This window comes from Perissodus microlepis, chromosome 18 (assembly GCF_051167445.1).
Source record: "Perissodus microlepis isolate ML-2025 ecotype Zambia chromosome 18, ASM5116744v1, whole genome shotgun sequence".
Taxonomy (NCBI): Eukaryota; Metazoa; Chordata; class Actinopteri; order Cichliformes; family Cichlidae; genus Perissodus; species Perissodus microlepis.
Window position 1 is genome coordinate 36036397 of NC_140478.1, and position 15652 is coordinate 36052048.

At 39.4% G+C, this 15652-nt stretch overlaps 2 protein-coding genes across 2 annotated transcripts; one reads left to right on the plus strand and one right to left on the minus strand.

Moving 5' to 3' along the window:
- The first annotated feature begins 3331 nt into the window (after nucleotides 1-3331).
- LOC146368851 (uncharacterized) lies at nucleotides 3332-8925 on the plus strand. Its single transcript, XM_084911369.1, has 7 exons — nucleotides 3332-3485; nucleotides 4054-4418; nucleotides 5273-5380; nucleotides 5609-5775; nucleotides 5880-6078; nucleotides 6178-6268; nucleotides 8465-8925. Exons 2-7 carry the CDS (start codon nucleotides 4200-4202, stop codon nucleotides 8665-8667), a joined length of 987 nt encoding a protein of 328 aa, XP_084767495.1. The 5' UTR covers nucleotides 3332-3485; nucleotides 4054-4199; the 3' UTR covers nucleotides 8668-8925.
- Nucleotides 8926-10360: 1435 nt separating this feature from the next.
- LOC146368852 (serine/threonine-protein kinase pim-2-like) lies at nucleotides 10361-13296 on the minus strand. The gene is made up of 9 exons (XM_084911388.1): nucleotides 13031-13296; nucleotides 12406-12642; nucleotides 12155-12280; nucleotides 11937-12031; nucleotides 11751-11798; nucleotides 11448-11666; nucleotides 11178-11358; nucleotides 10921-11091; nucleotides 10361-10831 (listed from the first exon to the last, which is right to left on the minus strand). Exons 1-9 carry the CDS (start codon nucleotides 13089-13091, stop codon nucleotides 10740-10742), a joined length of 1230 nt encoding a protein of 409 aa, XP_084767514.1. The 5' UTR covers nucleotides 13092-13296; the 3' UTR covers nucleotides 10361-10739.
- Nucleotides 13297-15652: the final 2356 nt, after the last annotated feature.

Consider the following 15652-nt stretch of genomic DNA (forward strand, 5'->3'; position numbering starts at 1 on the left):
TGTTAAGTCTGTCACATCATTTATGAAAGTCAAAGGTTAAAGTGTGATTTTCATCAAGAAGAACTTGAAAAGAGAAACTACATGACTATGACTTGACATTAGGCACAGACAGGAATGCTCAAGCGGTATTAGCTGTTTGAAGGTACATTAGGAAAATGTTGAACGTAATGCACAACAAGCACCTTATTTCTTCCACAGAAGGCTGATAATTAACCTTTAACCTCCGTCACTGTGATGTGTGAATACTTCTGCTACTTTACGAACTATTGTAATCATAAAACACTTTTAAAATCTGTATACTCCAATGATTTAAAAACAATAATACAGCAAACATTTAAAACAAATCTCATGACCAAGGGCGCTGCTGGCTTCAGGACCATGCAATAATCCATGTGTGGTTTGTATTTGTATTATAATACAGTCTGTGAGAAAGCCTTTTGTTATATTATTGAGAATATTGATCAACTAATTGTGATGGTGATGGTGCTCATCCGTCTTTTATCAGTCACTGCATTTTAACACAGTTTGCTCACCGTACATTCCAGTTTCTGGTCGCTGAAACCAGTCAGACCTGAGCTCCTGGGGGCCTCCCTCAGGTGAATGTTGTTTTTTAAACTTCGTACCGCTTACAAAACTTCCCCAGCAGAACAATTGGTTTCAGGTTTATTCCTGTAAAGAGTTTGTAGTTGTTGTTTTTTTTAAAATATCGGACACATAATCGGGAAAACACAAAAGGGAAACAATTGTCTTCTTTCTTTTTCATTTTCCCAGCACTAGTTTATTACATCACAGCTTAAAACACTGATTCCAGTATTCAACTAGTTATACATCATTTCCATCCCTTCTTCTTACTGTGTTGAGCCATCAGAGATGCTTCATATTTCCATGTTTTACAGGATTGTCTGCCTAGAGTCTGTCGTCATTGTCTTTAAATAGTAGTTTTGACTTCTCATGTAAATGTCAGGATAGGCAGCATCTTCTTTAACTAGTTCAAGCTGCCAAAATTAATCCAGAAATAAATTTTAATCCTTATAAAAGGCTGAAAATAATAGTTCTGAATCCAAAACAGTTAGATGTAGTTTGTTAATTTCCCTCGTTTTGTTATTACCCTAGAGTAGCTTTGGTGTATCTTTTCTCTCTCAGTTAATATTTATTATAAACATCCATCATAACAGCATATATGCAATTACTGGCCACTTTGTTAGGTACACCTTGTTTATAGCAGGTATGACCCCTGTTGCTGACAGAACTGCGTCATGAAGTCATGTTCATTAATTGTTGACTTGAATCTGCCGTTCCACCTCATCCCAAAGATGCTCTATTGGAGTACAGTGAACTCATCTTCATGTTCAAGAAACCAGTTTGAGATGATTTGAGCTGGAAGCAGCCATCAAAAAATGGGTACAGTGTGGTTATAAAGTGATAGACATGGTCAGCATTAGCTGGGCTGTGGTGGTTAAACAATGCTAAGCTGGTACTAACTGGCTCAAAGTATGCCTAGAAAATATTCTCCACACTCTCACACCGCTATCAGCAACTTGAAATGTTAATACAAGGCAAGATGTTCATTCTTTTATGTCGTTTACACCAAATTCTGACCCTACCATTTGAATGTCACAGCAGTCATCAGACCAGCAACATCTTTTCAATCTTCCGCTGTGTCCAGCTTTGGCAAGCCTGTTCAAACTGCTGCCTCAGTATTTGTTGCTCTAACTGCGGGAATTGGCACCAGCCTTGGTGTCTTTCAGAGGAACTGCTCCTGTTAGTTGTTTGCACTTCCATTCTGGATTAATTTTTCAGACCTGGAGGTTACTACTTGTAAATCCGTTGGAGTCTCATACACATATTTAAATGAAAACTTGTTAGTTAACAGATTTGAAGCAGTGGAAATTGTAACCACTCAAAGACATTTAGAACAGCGACAGGTCCCCAGCTCTAATCTGTTTCTTTGTTTTGTAAGCTGGTGCAGACCCAGGACGTGCTGGAGACATTACATCTCACGGCGGGGCTGAGCACCCTGATACCACACCTTCACTTTGGAAGAGGTGGAGTAGGTGGCTGGGGAGAGGGTGGTGCTGGGATCCCATATGTTTAAATAAAATGTCATTTAAAATTGCTTTGACTGCTGGCCCTTGCAACTCAGACGCTAATATAAATGTGGATTTTTCTTTTTTTGTTGTTGTTGTTGTTGTTCCTGAGTAATTAAGCTCCGGTCTGACGCATTAGACTTCCAAGGGAAGCTGCAGCTGTCAGGGAGTGCCATTGCCATATGGGAGGTGTAATTTGGCTGCAATAATGTTTAAGTAGGGCAGTCTGTGTGAAAACAACATCCACATAAAAACCAGGATCCATTGCAGCGTGGCAAATGTAATTGGTTTTAATGTTGGTGCTAGCTGATTTATGTGGAAAATACTGGGTAAAGTTCAGGTTTGAATGACAGTCAATGTCCCGTATACTTTCTGGGGTTTTTTTTTTGACTGGCATTTTGTAAAGTTGAACAAGTAAATGAAAAGTATGTTAAGGATTAATAAAACAGTTGGAATAACTGCAAATGCTGAAATAATGTAATGATGCAACTGCTAGGAAGTTGAGGGTTAAATTGTTTTAGACACCATCTGCGGTGTAACTGTAATAGCTCTCTGGCATGTGAGAAGGAAGCGCCAAATGGTGAACGATATTAGTTTCAGGTGCACAGTACATACGATTGTGCTGAAGATACGTCCCATTACAAAGTGACTGAATGGTTCTTTAACAGATTTATTTTTCAGGTAATTAACAGTCATTTAAACCTGACTAAAGCCCTAAAATAGATGCATTTTGTGAACCAAAAAGACTAATTCATGTAAAACATGAAAGTCACAAGACTGTGAAACCACATCACCAGAGAAAACCTGCTGGGACCAGACTGTACAAATCACGTTTCCATCCTGCCTTTTTTTTCTGTGTATCAGAGCAGCTGACAGTTAAAGCAAAAGCACAACTGGTTTCAGTTCCTTAAAACAAAGACAGTGTAAACAGTGTTTAATGGTATGAGGTCCAAAAGTCATTGAAGCTAGATGATAACGGAAATCTTTTTCTGGGTCATGTGACAGTGATTTTTACAGGGTTTTTTTAGTAGAAAAGTCCAATTTAAGCTCAGTTATAAGTGAAAGAGCAATTTGAAGCTGCTCACTTCAGTACTGTAAAATAATGAGTTGCAGCTGTTGTAATCTCTTCATGCAGGAAATGGTAAGAAATGCAAACATTGATTAATTAACTCAAGAGTAAGTGAAAAGACTGATGGATTTGAGAGAAGTTTCGTTCATTTACATGAAGAAAAAGATGTAATACAACGTTTTTTTCAGACATTGTGTTTCTGTTGGCTTCATCCGAACAATCACCATGTAGTAGAGAGTTTACTGCTGGATGTGAACAGGCTGGGATGACATCCGACACCTCAGGTGTTGCACTAGACTGTGGTGGTGACGGGAGAACTGAGCCAGAAGGTGAACGTTTTGATTTACTAGTCGATCTGCATTCCAGATCTCAGAAACGTTGAGTAGTGAAGAAATCACAGACGCAAGCAGCAGAAATGAGTTTCTCCTGAAGGGTTCAGTCTTTGAGATACGGTGAAGAGTTTGAGTGGCAACCATACAGAGAGCATCAACAACTTTGCATATATATGGTTGGTTTTGTGCATGACTAGTGGTTTGAATTAGATTTTGGGGGGGGTTGTGTTGTGCTTGTTTTTTTGTTTGTTTTGTGTTTTGTTTTGTTTTGTTTTTAGCTCTGCTCTCAGAAACCAGAAACATAAACACTCTTAGCACTGCAAAGCCCAAAGATCTCTAAAAGCTTTGTATTATGAACAAATCGTTATAAAATCTAACTCAACAATGTAAATCCACAGCCTGATGGAGCTTATTCTGCTTTACTATGTTGTTCAAAAAAAGAAGCAGACGATTGTCAGAATTTTTATTATGTCTACAAAGACTTAGATGCTTTAGAAAATCGCTGAGGTTTACTCCCTGAGAGGAGATTGCTATTTCTTTACCTTCTTCATCTTCTTTTCTACAGATGCAGTGATGCTTTTAACCTCCACACAGTGACTCCACATCACCAACACCAGCCTCGCTTCCAGCTCCAATGATCTTCCACCTCTGACTCTTTCCTAAAATTGACCAGTAGGTGGGGCCAGCCCTGCCCAGGTGGGGTGGCCAGCGATGGAAGGCCGACGTGGTGGAGGCAGCAGCAGCGGTAGCTACTCACAGATCCCTGTCAGAACAGGCATGGGGTCTGTCAACTCCCCGGCCGTTTCTGTGAGATTGGAGGCGTACGACATCGGAGAGAAGAAATGCATCTCGGATGTGAGGAGGACTTTCTGCCTCTTTGTCACCTTTGACCTCTTGTTCATCACCATGCTCTGGATCATAGAACTCAATGTAAGTCTGTGTTTGTAGTGGCTGTGACAGCAGTTTTGTTTTTTTATTAGATATCTGTAGTAATAAAGTTTTTACAGCAATGTAAAACCACACGAGATTAAGATATATCACCAGACAGTGAGCCTTTTTGACTGAGTCAGCCTACTCGGGAGAAATTTATTGGATGCATCTGCTGTCTTCTATGTATTTTGCTCAAGAAAAAACTAAAACTGAAGATGATTTTATTATTTCCCAGAGATTAAAGGGTTATTTAAAAGTAAAGTTAAACAAAGTCAGGAAAGATAAAACGCTAGTATTGAAGTTTTTAAAAAACTCCAAAGTAGGTGAAGCCGTTAAAAGGCCAGGCTCAGAGCCTTTGGTTTTGCTTTTTTGTGGAAAAACATTTATTGTTCTTTTAGAGCAGGGGTGTCAAACTCAAATACACAGTGGGCCAAAATTCAAAACTGGAACAAAGTCGCGGGCTAACGTTAATATTTATTGAAATATATTTATTCCTCCAGATATAAGAATGAATCTTTTCTTATGGACTCAAACACGGTTTGCTGAAAAACTGAATATGGAACAAGCAAAGCTTAATACTAAACAATATATATATTAGCTGTATAATACCAGTAGGCCAGCTCTGATAGTAATTTGGTATGTATTCGCGGGCCAAATGTAAGTAGGCTGCGGGCCAAATTTGGCCCGCGGGCCAGAGTTTGACACCTATGTTCTACAGCGTCTCTGAAACCATGACTCTCCTCCACAGAGTCCAGACCACATTCACTCAGCCGCTCTATGCTGGACTGTTGGTGTACCTGCTGGATAGAGGTGAAAACACAAACCAAACAATGGCTCTTTCATCTGTTTCACAGCATGCACGGGAACTGGAAACTCGCCGAAGGGAGGCAGAGGAGAGAGAGCGGAGGAAGCAGAGGGAGGTGCAGATGGAACTGGAAAGACAGCTGAAAGAGGCTGAGATGGTAAAAAAAAAGTTTTCCACTTGACACCAATTATGTACAGAGTCTTTTCTCCTTGACTTTGATCTTTGAGAACTGCAGCAAAATGTTGACTGTCATTATAAAATTCACACCTAGTCTTTAATGATTTGGAAAAATGGTTATGACAGTCCAGGAAAAGGTGATTCAGGAATAGGTCAGTTCATACCGCTCTGTTGGTGCATCTGTTTATGTAGCTGTGTGTGTGCATAGATAAAAGACAGCATGCAGGCTGAGATGCAGGTGAAGGAAAAGGAGGCTGAACAACAGAAGAAGAGGATCAGGGAGCTGGAGCTGACACAGCAGCAGCTGGAAGTTGCCCTTAATATGGAGATCCAGGCTCGGCTGGAGGAGGAGAGGGCCAGACTGGAGCTTGAGCGGTAACAATGGATTTGTAACTTATTTTATTTGTGATGGAGATCTGATATATCCATGAGAAGTATTAACATTTTCAGTTGCTTCTTCCCTTTTTCCCCTCCTTCAGGTTGCTGCAGGCTGAAGATGAAAAGAGGAAACATTTCCAGCTCCTCCAGGAGCAGCAACGTACAATGCAAAACCTCAGCCCCATACAGGAGCTGTCAGATGGCAGTCCCGATGAGGACACCCCCTCAGCCCTCAACTCTGCCTCTCAGGAGCTCCAGGATCTGCAGGCATCTCGCCAAAGAAGCCACCAGCGTCTGGAGGTGAACAAGTTTGTTTTGACTGGCTTTGTGAGCAGCATCTTATTTAGTGCTCTTCTAAAACAACACTGATGAGGATGCCTGCATGATTTTTGTTTCCAGGAGGTTCAGGAGAGGCTGAGGAATGCCAGTCAACATGTACGGCACTGGAACATCCAGCTGAACCGACTGATGACCCCCATTACTCCTGCAGGTGCCGTATTCACTTTGCCTCTTTGCAGCACAGACTTCTGGAACAGAGTGTTAGTATAGTTAATAACAGTGTAGACCATATAATCTGTCAGATAATTGCATTAAAATGCTACAAAAGGCACCTACCCCCAAACATGTCAAGAGATTCATTCAGTGACTTGAATGAAAGAATCTGACTCACCTCAAGTTAATTAAAATGAAAACTAAATCTTATTATGATTTAAACACGGAAATCTTAAAACGAAAAATAACCGCATGCACAGTTGTTACAGGCTGCAAACATGTTTTATACTGCTTTGAAGTCTGGGACAGCATCATAAGAGGCATAACTGATCTCACCGTAGTCCCATGAAGACTCAAGATGAGTGTTTTCACGACTGCCATCTTGGTGTTTTGAAATCAGGCATGATGAATGAAGGGAAGAACTGTCTGTTAAGGTTCTCAGTCGTTCAGGTCATCGTAGTCTAAGGAGCTTGGAAAGAAAAGCATCTGGACTTCTTTAAGTTTCTTGAAGAGCGTTTCACCTCTCATTCAAGAAGCTTCTTCAGTTCTCTGAAGAAATTCTGAACTGAAGAAGCTTCTCAGATGAGAGGTGAAACATCTTCAAGAAACTTAAAGAAGTCCAGATGCTTTTCTTTCCAAGCTCCTTAGACTGTAGTTAAACATCACACACTGGACTTGTCAGTCACACGTCCTTCGCCAGTAGGCATTCCCAGAATGATCTTTCCCCTTCTGACGCTTAGAATGACCAAATATGTGCAAAATGGACAATTCAACATGCCACCATGTCAGTCTTTTATTAAATATGACATGAAGCAAATGACTGAGCCATTAAATTTGTCACAAAGGTGTTCACCTAATTCCAGGCAAATGGAATAGACTTCTATGGGACCATAAGTCTTTTTGCACTTTGACATTTGTTTTACTTTTCAGATCTGTAACCTATAACTTTTATACTGTATGTGTTTTGATCATAGGAGTCTACGGGGACTTACTTACTTTTAGCACGTTTAGCAGTTGATGTTGGCTTCTTTTTCAGTACTGGAGCTTCCTGCTCATTGAAGACTTTTCTAAAAGGAAATGCTTAATCCAAAATGGCGTTTTAAGGGCTTGGATTAATGTCAATACAGCAAATATTCTTTCTTATGTTAAAAGAACATGGATCTCTGTCAGTGATAACTTCTGACTTTATAACTCAAATTTTAAGAGAGAGCTTCACTGCTAAGCTCTCATCTGTGTGGGTGTCACGGTTCGCTTGAGGACTCACACGCAGGACTCAGAGGCACAGTCAGTATTTATTACAGTTCCACCAGGTGTATATACAAACAGTGCAGGGGATAGTGCTATATACAAAGCGGTGACAGGGAAAAGGCTCCGGGGAAATCCAGGTAGGGAAAAGACACTTGCTCCTCTTCTGACTCTCTCTCCAAACACTCACACAAAAAGGGAATCCGCTCGGGGAATGCAGAGTCGGGTCCAGGGGATCTATGTACAGAAGGAAACACACGTTAGAGGTTTTGCACAGGGAAGCAAAAGAGAACTTGCTCAGAGCCGGGCTGCACTGACGCGAGTCACACACAACGATCCAGCGATGAGTAGAAGCCACTCCCTGGCTTAAATGCTGGCTGCACTGATGAGGCCCAGGTGTTTCCTCTTCAGAGGGGCGTGGGCCGAGGGCGTGAACCCACCATGAGTTCCGCCCTGGCGAGAGAGCGAGAGAGAGAGCAAGAGAGAGAGAGAGAGCAAGAGAGAGAACACTACTAGTCAGCGGCCTGCTGATCCCCTGGCCGTGACAGTGGGGTTCAAATCCCTTATTCAGATTAAGATTTTATGTGACATTACATTGGCAAAAATTAAATTTACTTGAATAATGTGAGTATTGGAGTAAGTACTTGAGTAATTTTTGAATAACTTTAATTTTGTAATGTGCATATTTTATGAATAATGATGTTTCAATACTTTAATCTACTGAATAAGTAAGAATTAGACTTAATAATCTTTTTACTTTAAAAAGGGAAATTGTGTACAATCTTTTATTCTCCAAAATGCACATAATAAAAATGTTTTGGGGAATGTATATGCTTTTTAAAAACCAATTGCTTCTTACCTGATGCATGCTATAACTTTCAGCAAAACTGAACTAAAATTTGTTAACAAGCTTACCAAATAAGAAATGTTTTGTGAATTTTCTTTGCAGAGCGACTGGAAAGCCGGCTGTTATCAAAGCCCACGTGCCCTAAAAAGGAGGGCGCGCTGGCCAGTAATGAGTTCATCACTAAGTTTAAGATAAGAGTTGATCAGAATAGAGGCGATGATGAAAGTCTGGAGCATCAGTTGGAGGCTGCCAACCTGTCTGATGAATCGTTCGAGGCCCAGACAGAAGTCAACGGACAAATATGATCACAGACATTTTAAAAACGCGAGTTGAGAGTTAAGGGGGAAAAATATTGTAATAAGTATATATTTGAATTGCACACTAAGATATAAAGTGATGGCAGCGAGCACAGTGTTGCAGGATTTAATTAAAAACACATCTGACTAAGACCAACTGAAATTTAGAGTTGTGTATAATAAAGTTTATTCATGATTAATAAAACAAATCTGTAATATTTTTCTTTCTCTTTTGTCCATTTGAATCTCGCTACAGCTTAAATAAAAGAAAAGAATGTGTTTTGAATAAATCAAACTCTATTCTCTCTTTTTCTTTCTTTCTTTTTTTCTTGGTGGGTTTTCTTTTGCAATCAAACACAACATTATACAATTATATAGTATAGTAAGAAATATCCTTTAACTTAATTTAGTATTTGTTTTTTAATTTTTGTTTTTATTGTTTCCCCTTCAGTTTTGTGCTTATAACATGTTCTAATCTGACATATTATGCAGTAAATTATTTTTGCAATAACTTAACAGGCCATTGTGGGAGCCAACATTCACTTATCAAAGACATATTTGTATATTCTGTGGGCTGCTTTATGGTTGTGTCATTTAGAAACATAAGCCACAACAGACTTCCACCGGAGAGTACTTAAAAATGTATTTTTATGTAAAGATATTTTAATTAACTACTATATTAAGAGAGAACCTATTGTTACATGGATTAATTGTACAAACTGTAGAGAAATAAGTTTAAGCGTGCAACTTTTTATTCATTTTTAACTGTATTAATGTTTTTATGTTGATACAGCCGCCTCATATCTGTTTCCTCAGTGTTTTTTAAACCATGTACTCCATCTATGAGTAAGAACATGAATAAATTCCTTTCCAAATTTGTAGTTCTTTTTTCCAACTGTTTTTAGTATATATGTAACATTTCTTTACACACAAATGCAGGTATTCTTTTGCACCAAGACGTTAAAGAAATGCTAAGAAAAAATGAAAATACTACATTGCAACCTGTGTGTGTGTGTGTGTGTGTATATATCTGTATCTATATAGATATAGATATATATGTGTATTCGTACCCTTTTTTCATCATCTAGTTTCCTGTGCCAGATCTTCTACTGATCCACTGAGGCAGACATGTAAAAAAACATGAACTAAAGCATATTTCTGTATATAAACAGGACTTTAAATCTTTATCAACAGCTACTTTAGAGGAAATTCTTCTATAAACTGCAACCAAAGGCTCAACTCAGAGGACAAAATCCAACCTGTTATAAATAGTGTGACAGCAAACTTTCTCTTGTGTAAAGTTACAAATAGGAGTAATTATCCACAGGAGCTTTTATACATAATGAAGTTATAATTCGTCCTGTAGAAATTGTACATTTAAGCTATATAGTTCCCGCTGTGATAACTCTGCTATGAATGCCTCTTATTAACTTTTATGCTTTTACAACCCACTATGAGCAAACACTCAGCAACAGTGGGAAGGAAAAACTCCCTTCTTGAAGGAAAAAACCTCTGGTAGAACCAGGAAATCTGTCTAAACTAGTTGGGGGTTAGAGCAACAGATGCAAGTCTTCAGATCATTTGCAGTGTGACTGTCTTTGTGCACACTTTAACCTGATTCAGTTTTCTTATTTGTCAAAATGCACCAAAAAAACAAAACAAAAAACAAAACAAAATAGTAATGAAGGAGAATCCTCAGCAAAGATGAATTAAACAAGTTTTATTTTGATCAAATTTTACTTTAAGTAAAACACATCTTTATTTGATGACATTAAAGTCATCAAATAAAGACAGTTTTGATGGAGCTCCTGACCCAGCCCAAGCTCTCTATGAAGACGAGGAAAAACTCCCCAGGGGGCCAGATCAATGGGAAGAAACCTCGGGAAAGCCCATTCAAAGAGAGATCCCCTTTCCTGGGATGGCTGGGGGGGTTACAGGAACTCCAAAAAAGCTAAATTTTTATTTATTTATTTTTTAAGATTGACCCATTCTATCTATTCCTGTCCAACAGAAAAAAGAAAGGAAGTTACTACAATGTATCATACTTATATGATAAGGTGTGAATTGTGTGTTTGTGTGTGTTATCTTAGCCAGGGGTGAAGCTGGAGCTCCTCCAGTGTTGGGCGCTTCTCCGGGACTGTAGTTAAACATGCGTCCAAGAAATTCCGGCATTCTTGAAAGAAAGAAAAGATCAAAAAGATGAAGATGATAGTTCTAGTGATCCAAGGCATCAGTGAATCTGGAAGTGTGAAGTTTTCTTACCTGTGGACAGACGCTTTTTGATGCTCAGTTTCTTTGTGAGGAACCTCTCGGTACTAAAGTCCCGTGCATGAAGCGCTTCATACAACACCACTCCCATTTTCCACACCGTGGTGGGTCCACACCTGTAGCAGCTCCTCCTGTACCACTCGGGAGGGGTGTGAAGAGGAGTGCCTAACAAACAGACACAATTACAATTTCTTCTAAAACAAAAGACACAAATTGTTACATCTGTGAAAAGCAGGAGCAGAATATGTTACCATAGAAGATGCGATACAGAGATCGCTGCTTAACAAAGCAGCTCAGTCCAAAGTCAATGATGCGAACTCGAGGCACATCTGAGCCGGTCTCAATCAGAATGTTTTCTCCCTTGATGTCCCGATGAAAGATGTGTTTATCCTCAAGTTCCTTTACAGCATCAACTAGTTGCTTCAGAATGACCTGGAAAAGATGAAAAACACAATAATGAGTTAATGCTTTTCTGCCTTGATTGAATGCTGTACAGTCTAAGGTTCTTCCAGTCAACCTACCTTGGCCTTGTCCTCTGGTAAAGTTCTTCCATTTTCTGCTTTGTATTTTTGCAGGTCCACAGCGGGGACAGGTCTCTCCAGCACCAGGATCAGCTCTTTGCCAAGGTCGAACCACTCCAGCAAGGACACAGGTGCTGATATTCCCACTGACCCTTCTGCTTCACCTGCAAGTTTAACCATAATGGCCACTTCCACTGAGAGCTTCTTCCCGCTTTCATCCTGAAATATTACAACAAAGTGGATGATGAGGAACGCCGCATTCAATCCAGTAATGTAAAACTAATTCAAGTGTTGGACGCTTACCGCCACTTTGCAGTAGACTTTATTTTTGGGAATGTGTTTGATGGCAACCTAGAAGACACAGAGCATTGGTGAGCATTTCCTCAGTATGACATAATGAAAGGTGGAAACACAGCAGACGTCTCAGTTTACGATATTATCCATTATCTGCGTTACTGCCTGTCTTACTACCATCATCTGAACACTTACTGGAAAACGATCTTCTATCCGGTAGCCAGCAAACACTGCTCCGCAGCCTCCTTCTCCGAGCTGGTGCTCCTCCACATATCTGGCTTGGAATTCACCTGAACAGACAAAACAACAAATCTTGTTTTATTACAGCTGTGACACAAATTACTCTCCTCTGTAGCCTAAATGTTCCTTTTGCCCTTCCCCTGAATATAAAACCCAAGCTGCTTGCTACTTACGTTTTTGGTCTGCCACTGATTTTTTGTCCTGGTCCACATTCCTTTTTTTTTTCTTGGGTGACTCTCTGTTGTCTCCCGCGGCCTTTCTTTTGCCATTTTTTGCGCACACCTGTTTGTTGTTCAAGTCTGGAGATGTGGAAAACACCAAAAGCACATCAGCTCACTGGATGATAGACACAAACACTAAACACTAATATCTTAAACCTAGCAACCACACTTAATCTACCCCCTTATTCAACTAATTAGCCTACCTTTACCAGAGTCCAACGAGGAGGATGCTTGCTCCTTGTCACCGCTCATATGGTCGAGAAGTTTAGCCTTCTTTGCTTTCTTTGTTGTGCCCTCTTCATCTTGCACAACCTTGCGCTTCACTCCTCTGACCACATCTGAGCTGGTGGAAGGACCAGCCTGCTCAGCGACCCTCCTCCTTTTTATTGGGGTCTTCTTTTCAGGACTGGCCTTTCTTTTAGCAGTCCTGCTCTTACAATCTATAAACGACAACAACACAGTGGTGAAAAAGAGTCCCCGACATCAGGACTGGAAGCAGTTTGATGGCAAAGAATTTGAAATTGCTTTTGCTTAAATTATCACAAGTTTATTCTTGGGATAAAAAAACTGACCAGTGCGAATTGATACTAGGTTTACTAAGTCTTAGATCTTGATGACACTTGTTGGTCTGTTTTTACTGTTGAGTCCAAGAATAAACTTATTACATTATTTTACCAAAAGACCGGTAACCTTTCTTTGATTAGACATCTTGTATTAAAGCTATTTTCAATCAAACATATGATTCAATTGCTCCAAAAATGATTCACACAGTGTCAACATTTCTAGGATTTGGATTTTACCAGGATTTGATTTTATTATTTTACTTACCTTGATCTCCTGAATCTTTCTTATCGGCTGGAGTGGTAATTTTTCTTGTTTCCTTTTTCATTGTAATTTCGGAGAACTTTTAAAATCGGAAATGTAAACCGTAATGAGTTAATATTGAGTTAATATTCCTTCAAATGTGCGCCCTTCAAATGCTTGACTTTTCTAACTGAATTCTGTAAGTGAGCTTTATAAGTAAACTCTGGAAACTACGGCAACACAACATAGAATCTTGCCTTTCAGTGACTTCACTGACTGCCAGTAGTTCAAAGTAGTTTACAGAAAAACACTGGCAGACAAAGCCATGATATTTCATATAAGTCAATCATTTCATATCAATTAAACAGTTTCTTTCATTATCTTTCATCGTTTGTATAAAGACCTCATGTATGGATGACAGTATGAAGATTTGTGGTTGACCACACACTAATAAACACAGTGTCAGCTACATTGTCATCTGATTTAAAGTATTTATTATGTACATTTAACTGTCATGGTACTGAGTCTGTGACCCAGTGTTTTGTGTTTGTTCATTTATATTCATTGATTATTCTTATGTATGTTTTTGGTTCTCTTTATTGTTTTCTTCTTGTGTTATATTCTTAGGCTTTAGGTTTCTGTTACTTTGCCTTGCCCCTGTGTCCCACGTGTCATGTCTAGTCACTCTTCTTTCCATGTTCCCCAATTTCTCCCCAGTCAGTCATGTCTCTGTGTCAACTCTGTGTCTTTGTAAAAGTCTCTTGTTTGCTGTTTTACTTTGATAGTCTTGGGTGCTATGTTAGTGTTTTCATGTCTGTGAAGGTTCTCAGTCATCTAGGTCATCGTAGTCTAAGGAGTTTGGAAAGAAAGCGTCTGGACTTGAAGTTGCTTGAAGATGTTTCACCTTCTCGGATGAAAAGAACTGAAACTTTGCTTGAACGTCTTCAAGCAACTTAAAGAAGTCCAGACGTTTTCTTTCTAAGCTCCTTAGACTATGTTAGTGTTTTCAGTTTTCCTTCCCCATGGTCTTGTTGTTTGTGATTTCTTGCAGCTGTGCTCTCATCCTGTGTCTTATTCCCTCATTTATCCCTCTGTGTATTTAAGCCCAATGTTTTCCTCTGTTTGCTGTTGAGTTGTCTGTGTATCATCCATGACAATTAAATTAAATAGCAAATGCAACTACAATTTCAATGAGATTCATTCCTGGCATTCTACTGCGGTGGCTGAAAGTAGACACCAAGCATTATCACTGTAACTGATGTAAATATTGGACTTGGAGGGGATTCATCTGATAGACTGATGCAAACATTACTGTGAGGAAAATTTTGAATCTCCCAATTTTCTTTTTTTCTGAAAGAAAGAAAGTTGGTTACTGTATCACATTTGTATGGCAAGATGTGAATTCAGTATGCGTGTGTGTTTGTGTCAGAGAGGAGTTTATCTGAGCCAGGGGTAAAGCAGGAGGTCCTCCAGCATTGGGCACTTCTCCAGGACTTTGTTAAAACTTGTTTTCAAGACGTCTGAAATGAAAGAAGGACAAGAGATATCGAGATGATAATTCCAGTGATCCAAGCAATCACATTGATTTTCTGCAAAATTTTCTTTTTGAGAGTCATTCGGCTGGGCAGGGGGTATAACACATCTGCAATGCAGCAACATCTGCTCTCTGGGCCTGTGTGAGAGTGTTATCTCAATGGCGGGAATGAGGATGTTGGAATTTGGCATCTCAGGCACCAACTCATCTCTTTCCTTAACCGGGCTCACCAGAGATTGGTTTCAGCCTCTCTCCATGCTTTAAGGAGGTTGAGTTGATAAATCTGACTGGCCCCTCCCCTGTCTGACCATATCTCTTCATAGTCAACACCAATGTTCTCACCGTGTGACCATGAACGGTCCTTACCACTTGGCAAGTAATTTCGAGCTAGAAGAAGGGAGTAAGACAAGCACTTTATGTCCCTGTTAAAATACAATTACATTTTATCAAATATCACTAAGCAGTCCTTACCTTTAAATACAGCCTGGTTTCTTTCTCTTTCTTTCTATATCTCTGAGTGAAGTTAGCTCTCACTCTTTCTCTTTCTGTGAAATACAGCAAGTGGAGCTTTAGCTAGCAACACACTGTGACACAGTTAGTGTTTGTTGAGGTGATAGAAATGCTGCATTTGAAATTACCTGACACAACATTTTACTCCCTTTTATGTTCACTCCTTTTTTTCTGAAGTACCGCAAATTATGGGCACGTGGGGTTGTTCTGGTGTTGTGCTAAAAATAAATAAATCAAAACTACGGTACATGGTTTGCTCTTTCATCTCTACTGATTAAAACGCGACTGCCTTTCATGTGTCACTGTTTAGGCTCAAATCTCATTGTTTGAAGGCCTGCAGTGACGTGAAATATTAACTTCCCCCAAATGCGTTAAACCCAAAGTAACGAGTTTGTTTTGAAAATATACGGAGAGGAAACTACAGATATTTGTTTAAAAATGTAGGGAGTAAAAATTAAGTACAGCAAGGAAGTTTTTTTTTAACTTTTTTACTTCCTACCTCTGGAGCCAATTAAGCTAAATTTAAGAAGCGCATGTCTGTGTATACTTAAAAGCTCTTATAGTTATTTTCACTTTGTAGACAAATTAAAGCACAGAAAAGA

Bases quoted from the DNA above. Each gene is read 5' to 3' on its own strand.
- LOC146368852 (XM_084911388.1), bottom strand. From the start codon at position 13,091: ATGAAAAAGGAAACAAGAAAAATTACCACTCCAGCCGATAAGAAAGAT. The intron at 12,643-13,030 runs GTAAGTAAAATA...TGTCGTTTATAG, and splicing joins GAAAGATTCAGGAGATCAAG to ATTGTAAGAGCAGGACTGCT. The intron at 11,667-11,750 runs GTAAGCGTCCAA...GTAATATTTCAG, and splicing joins AAGTCTACTGCAAAGTGGCG to GATGAAAGCGGGAAGAAGCT.
- LOC146368851 (XM_084911369.1), top strand. From the start codon at position 4,200: ATGGAAGGCCGACGTGGTGGAGGCAGCAGCAGCGGTAGCTACTCACAG. The intron at 6,079-6,177 runs GTGAACAAGTTT...TTTTGTTTCCAG, and splicing joins GAAGCCACCAGCGTCTGGAG to GAGGTTCAGGAGAGGCTGAG. The intron at 6,269-8,464 runs GTGCCGTATTCA...TTTTCTTTGCAG, and splicing joins GACCCCCATTACTCCTGCAG to AGCGACTGGAAAGCCGGCTG.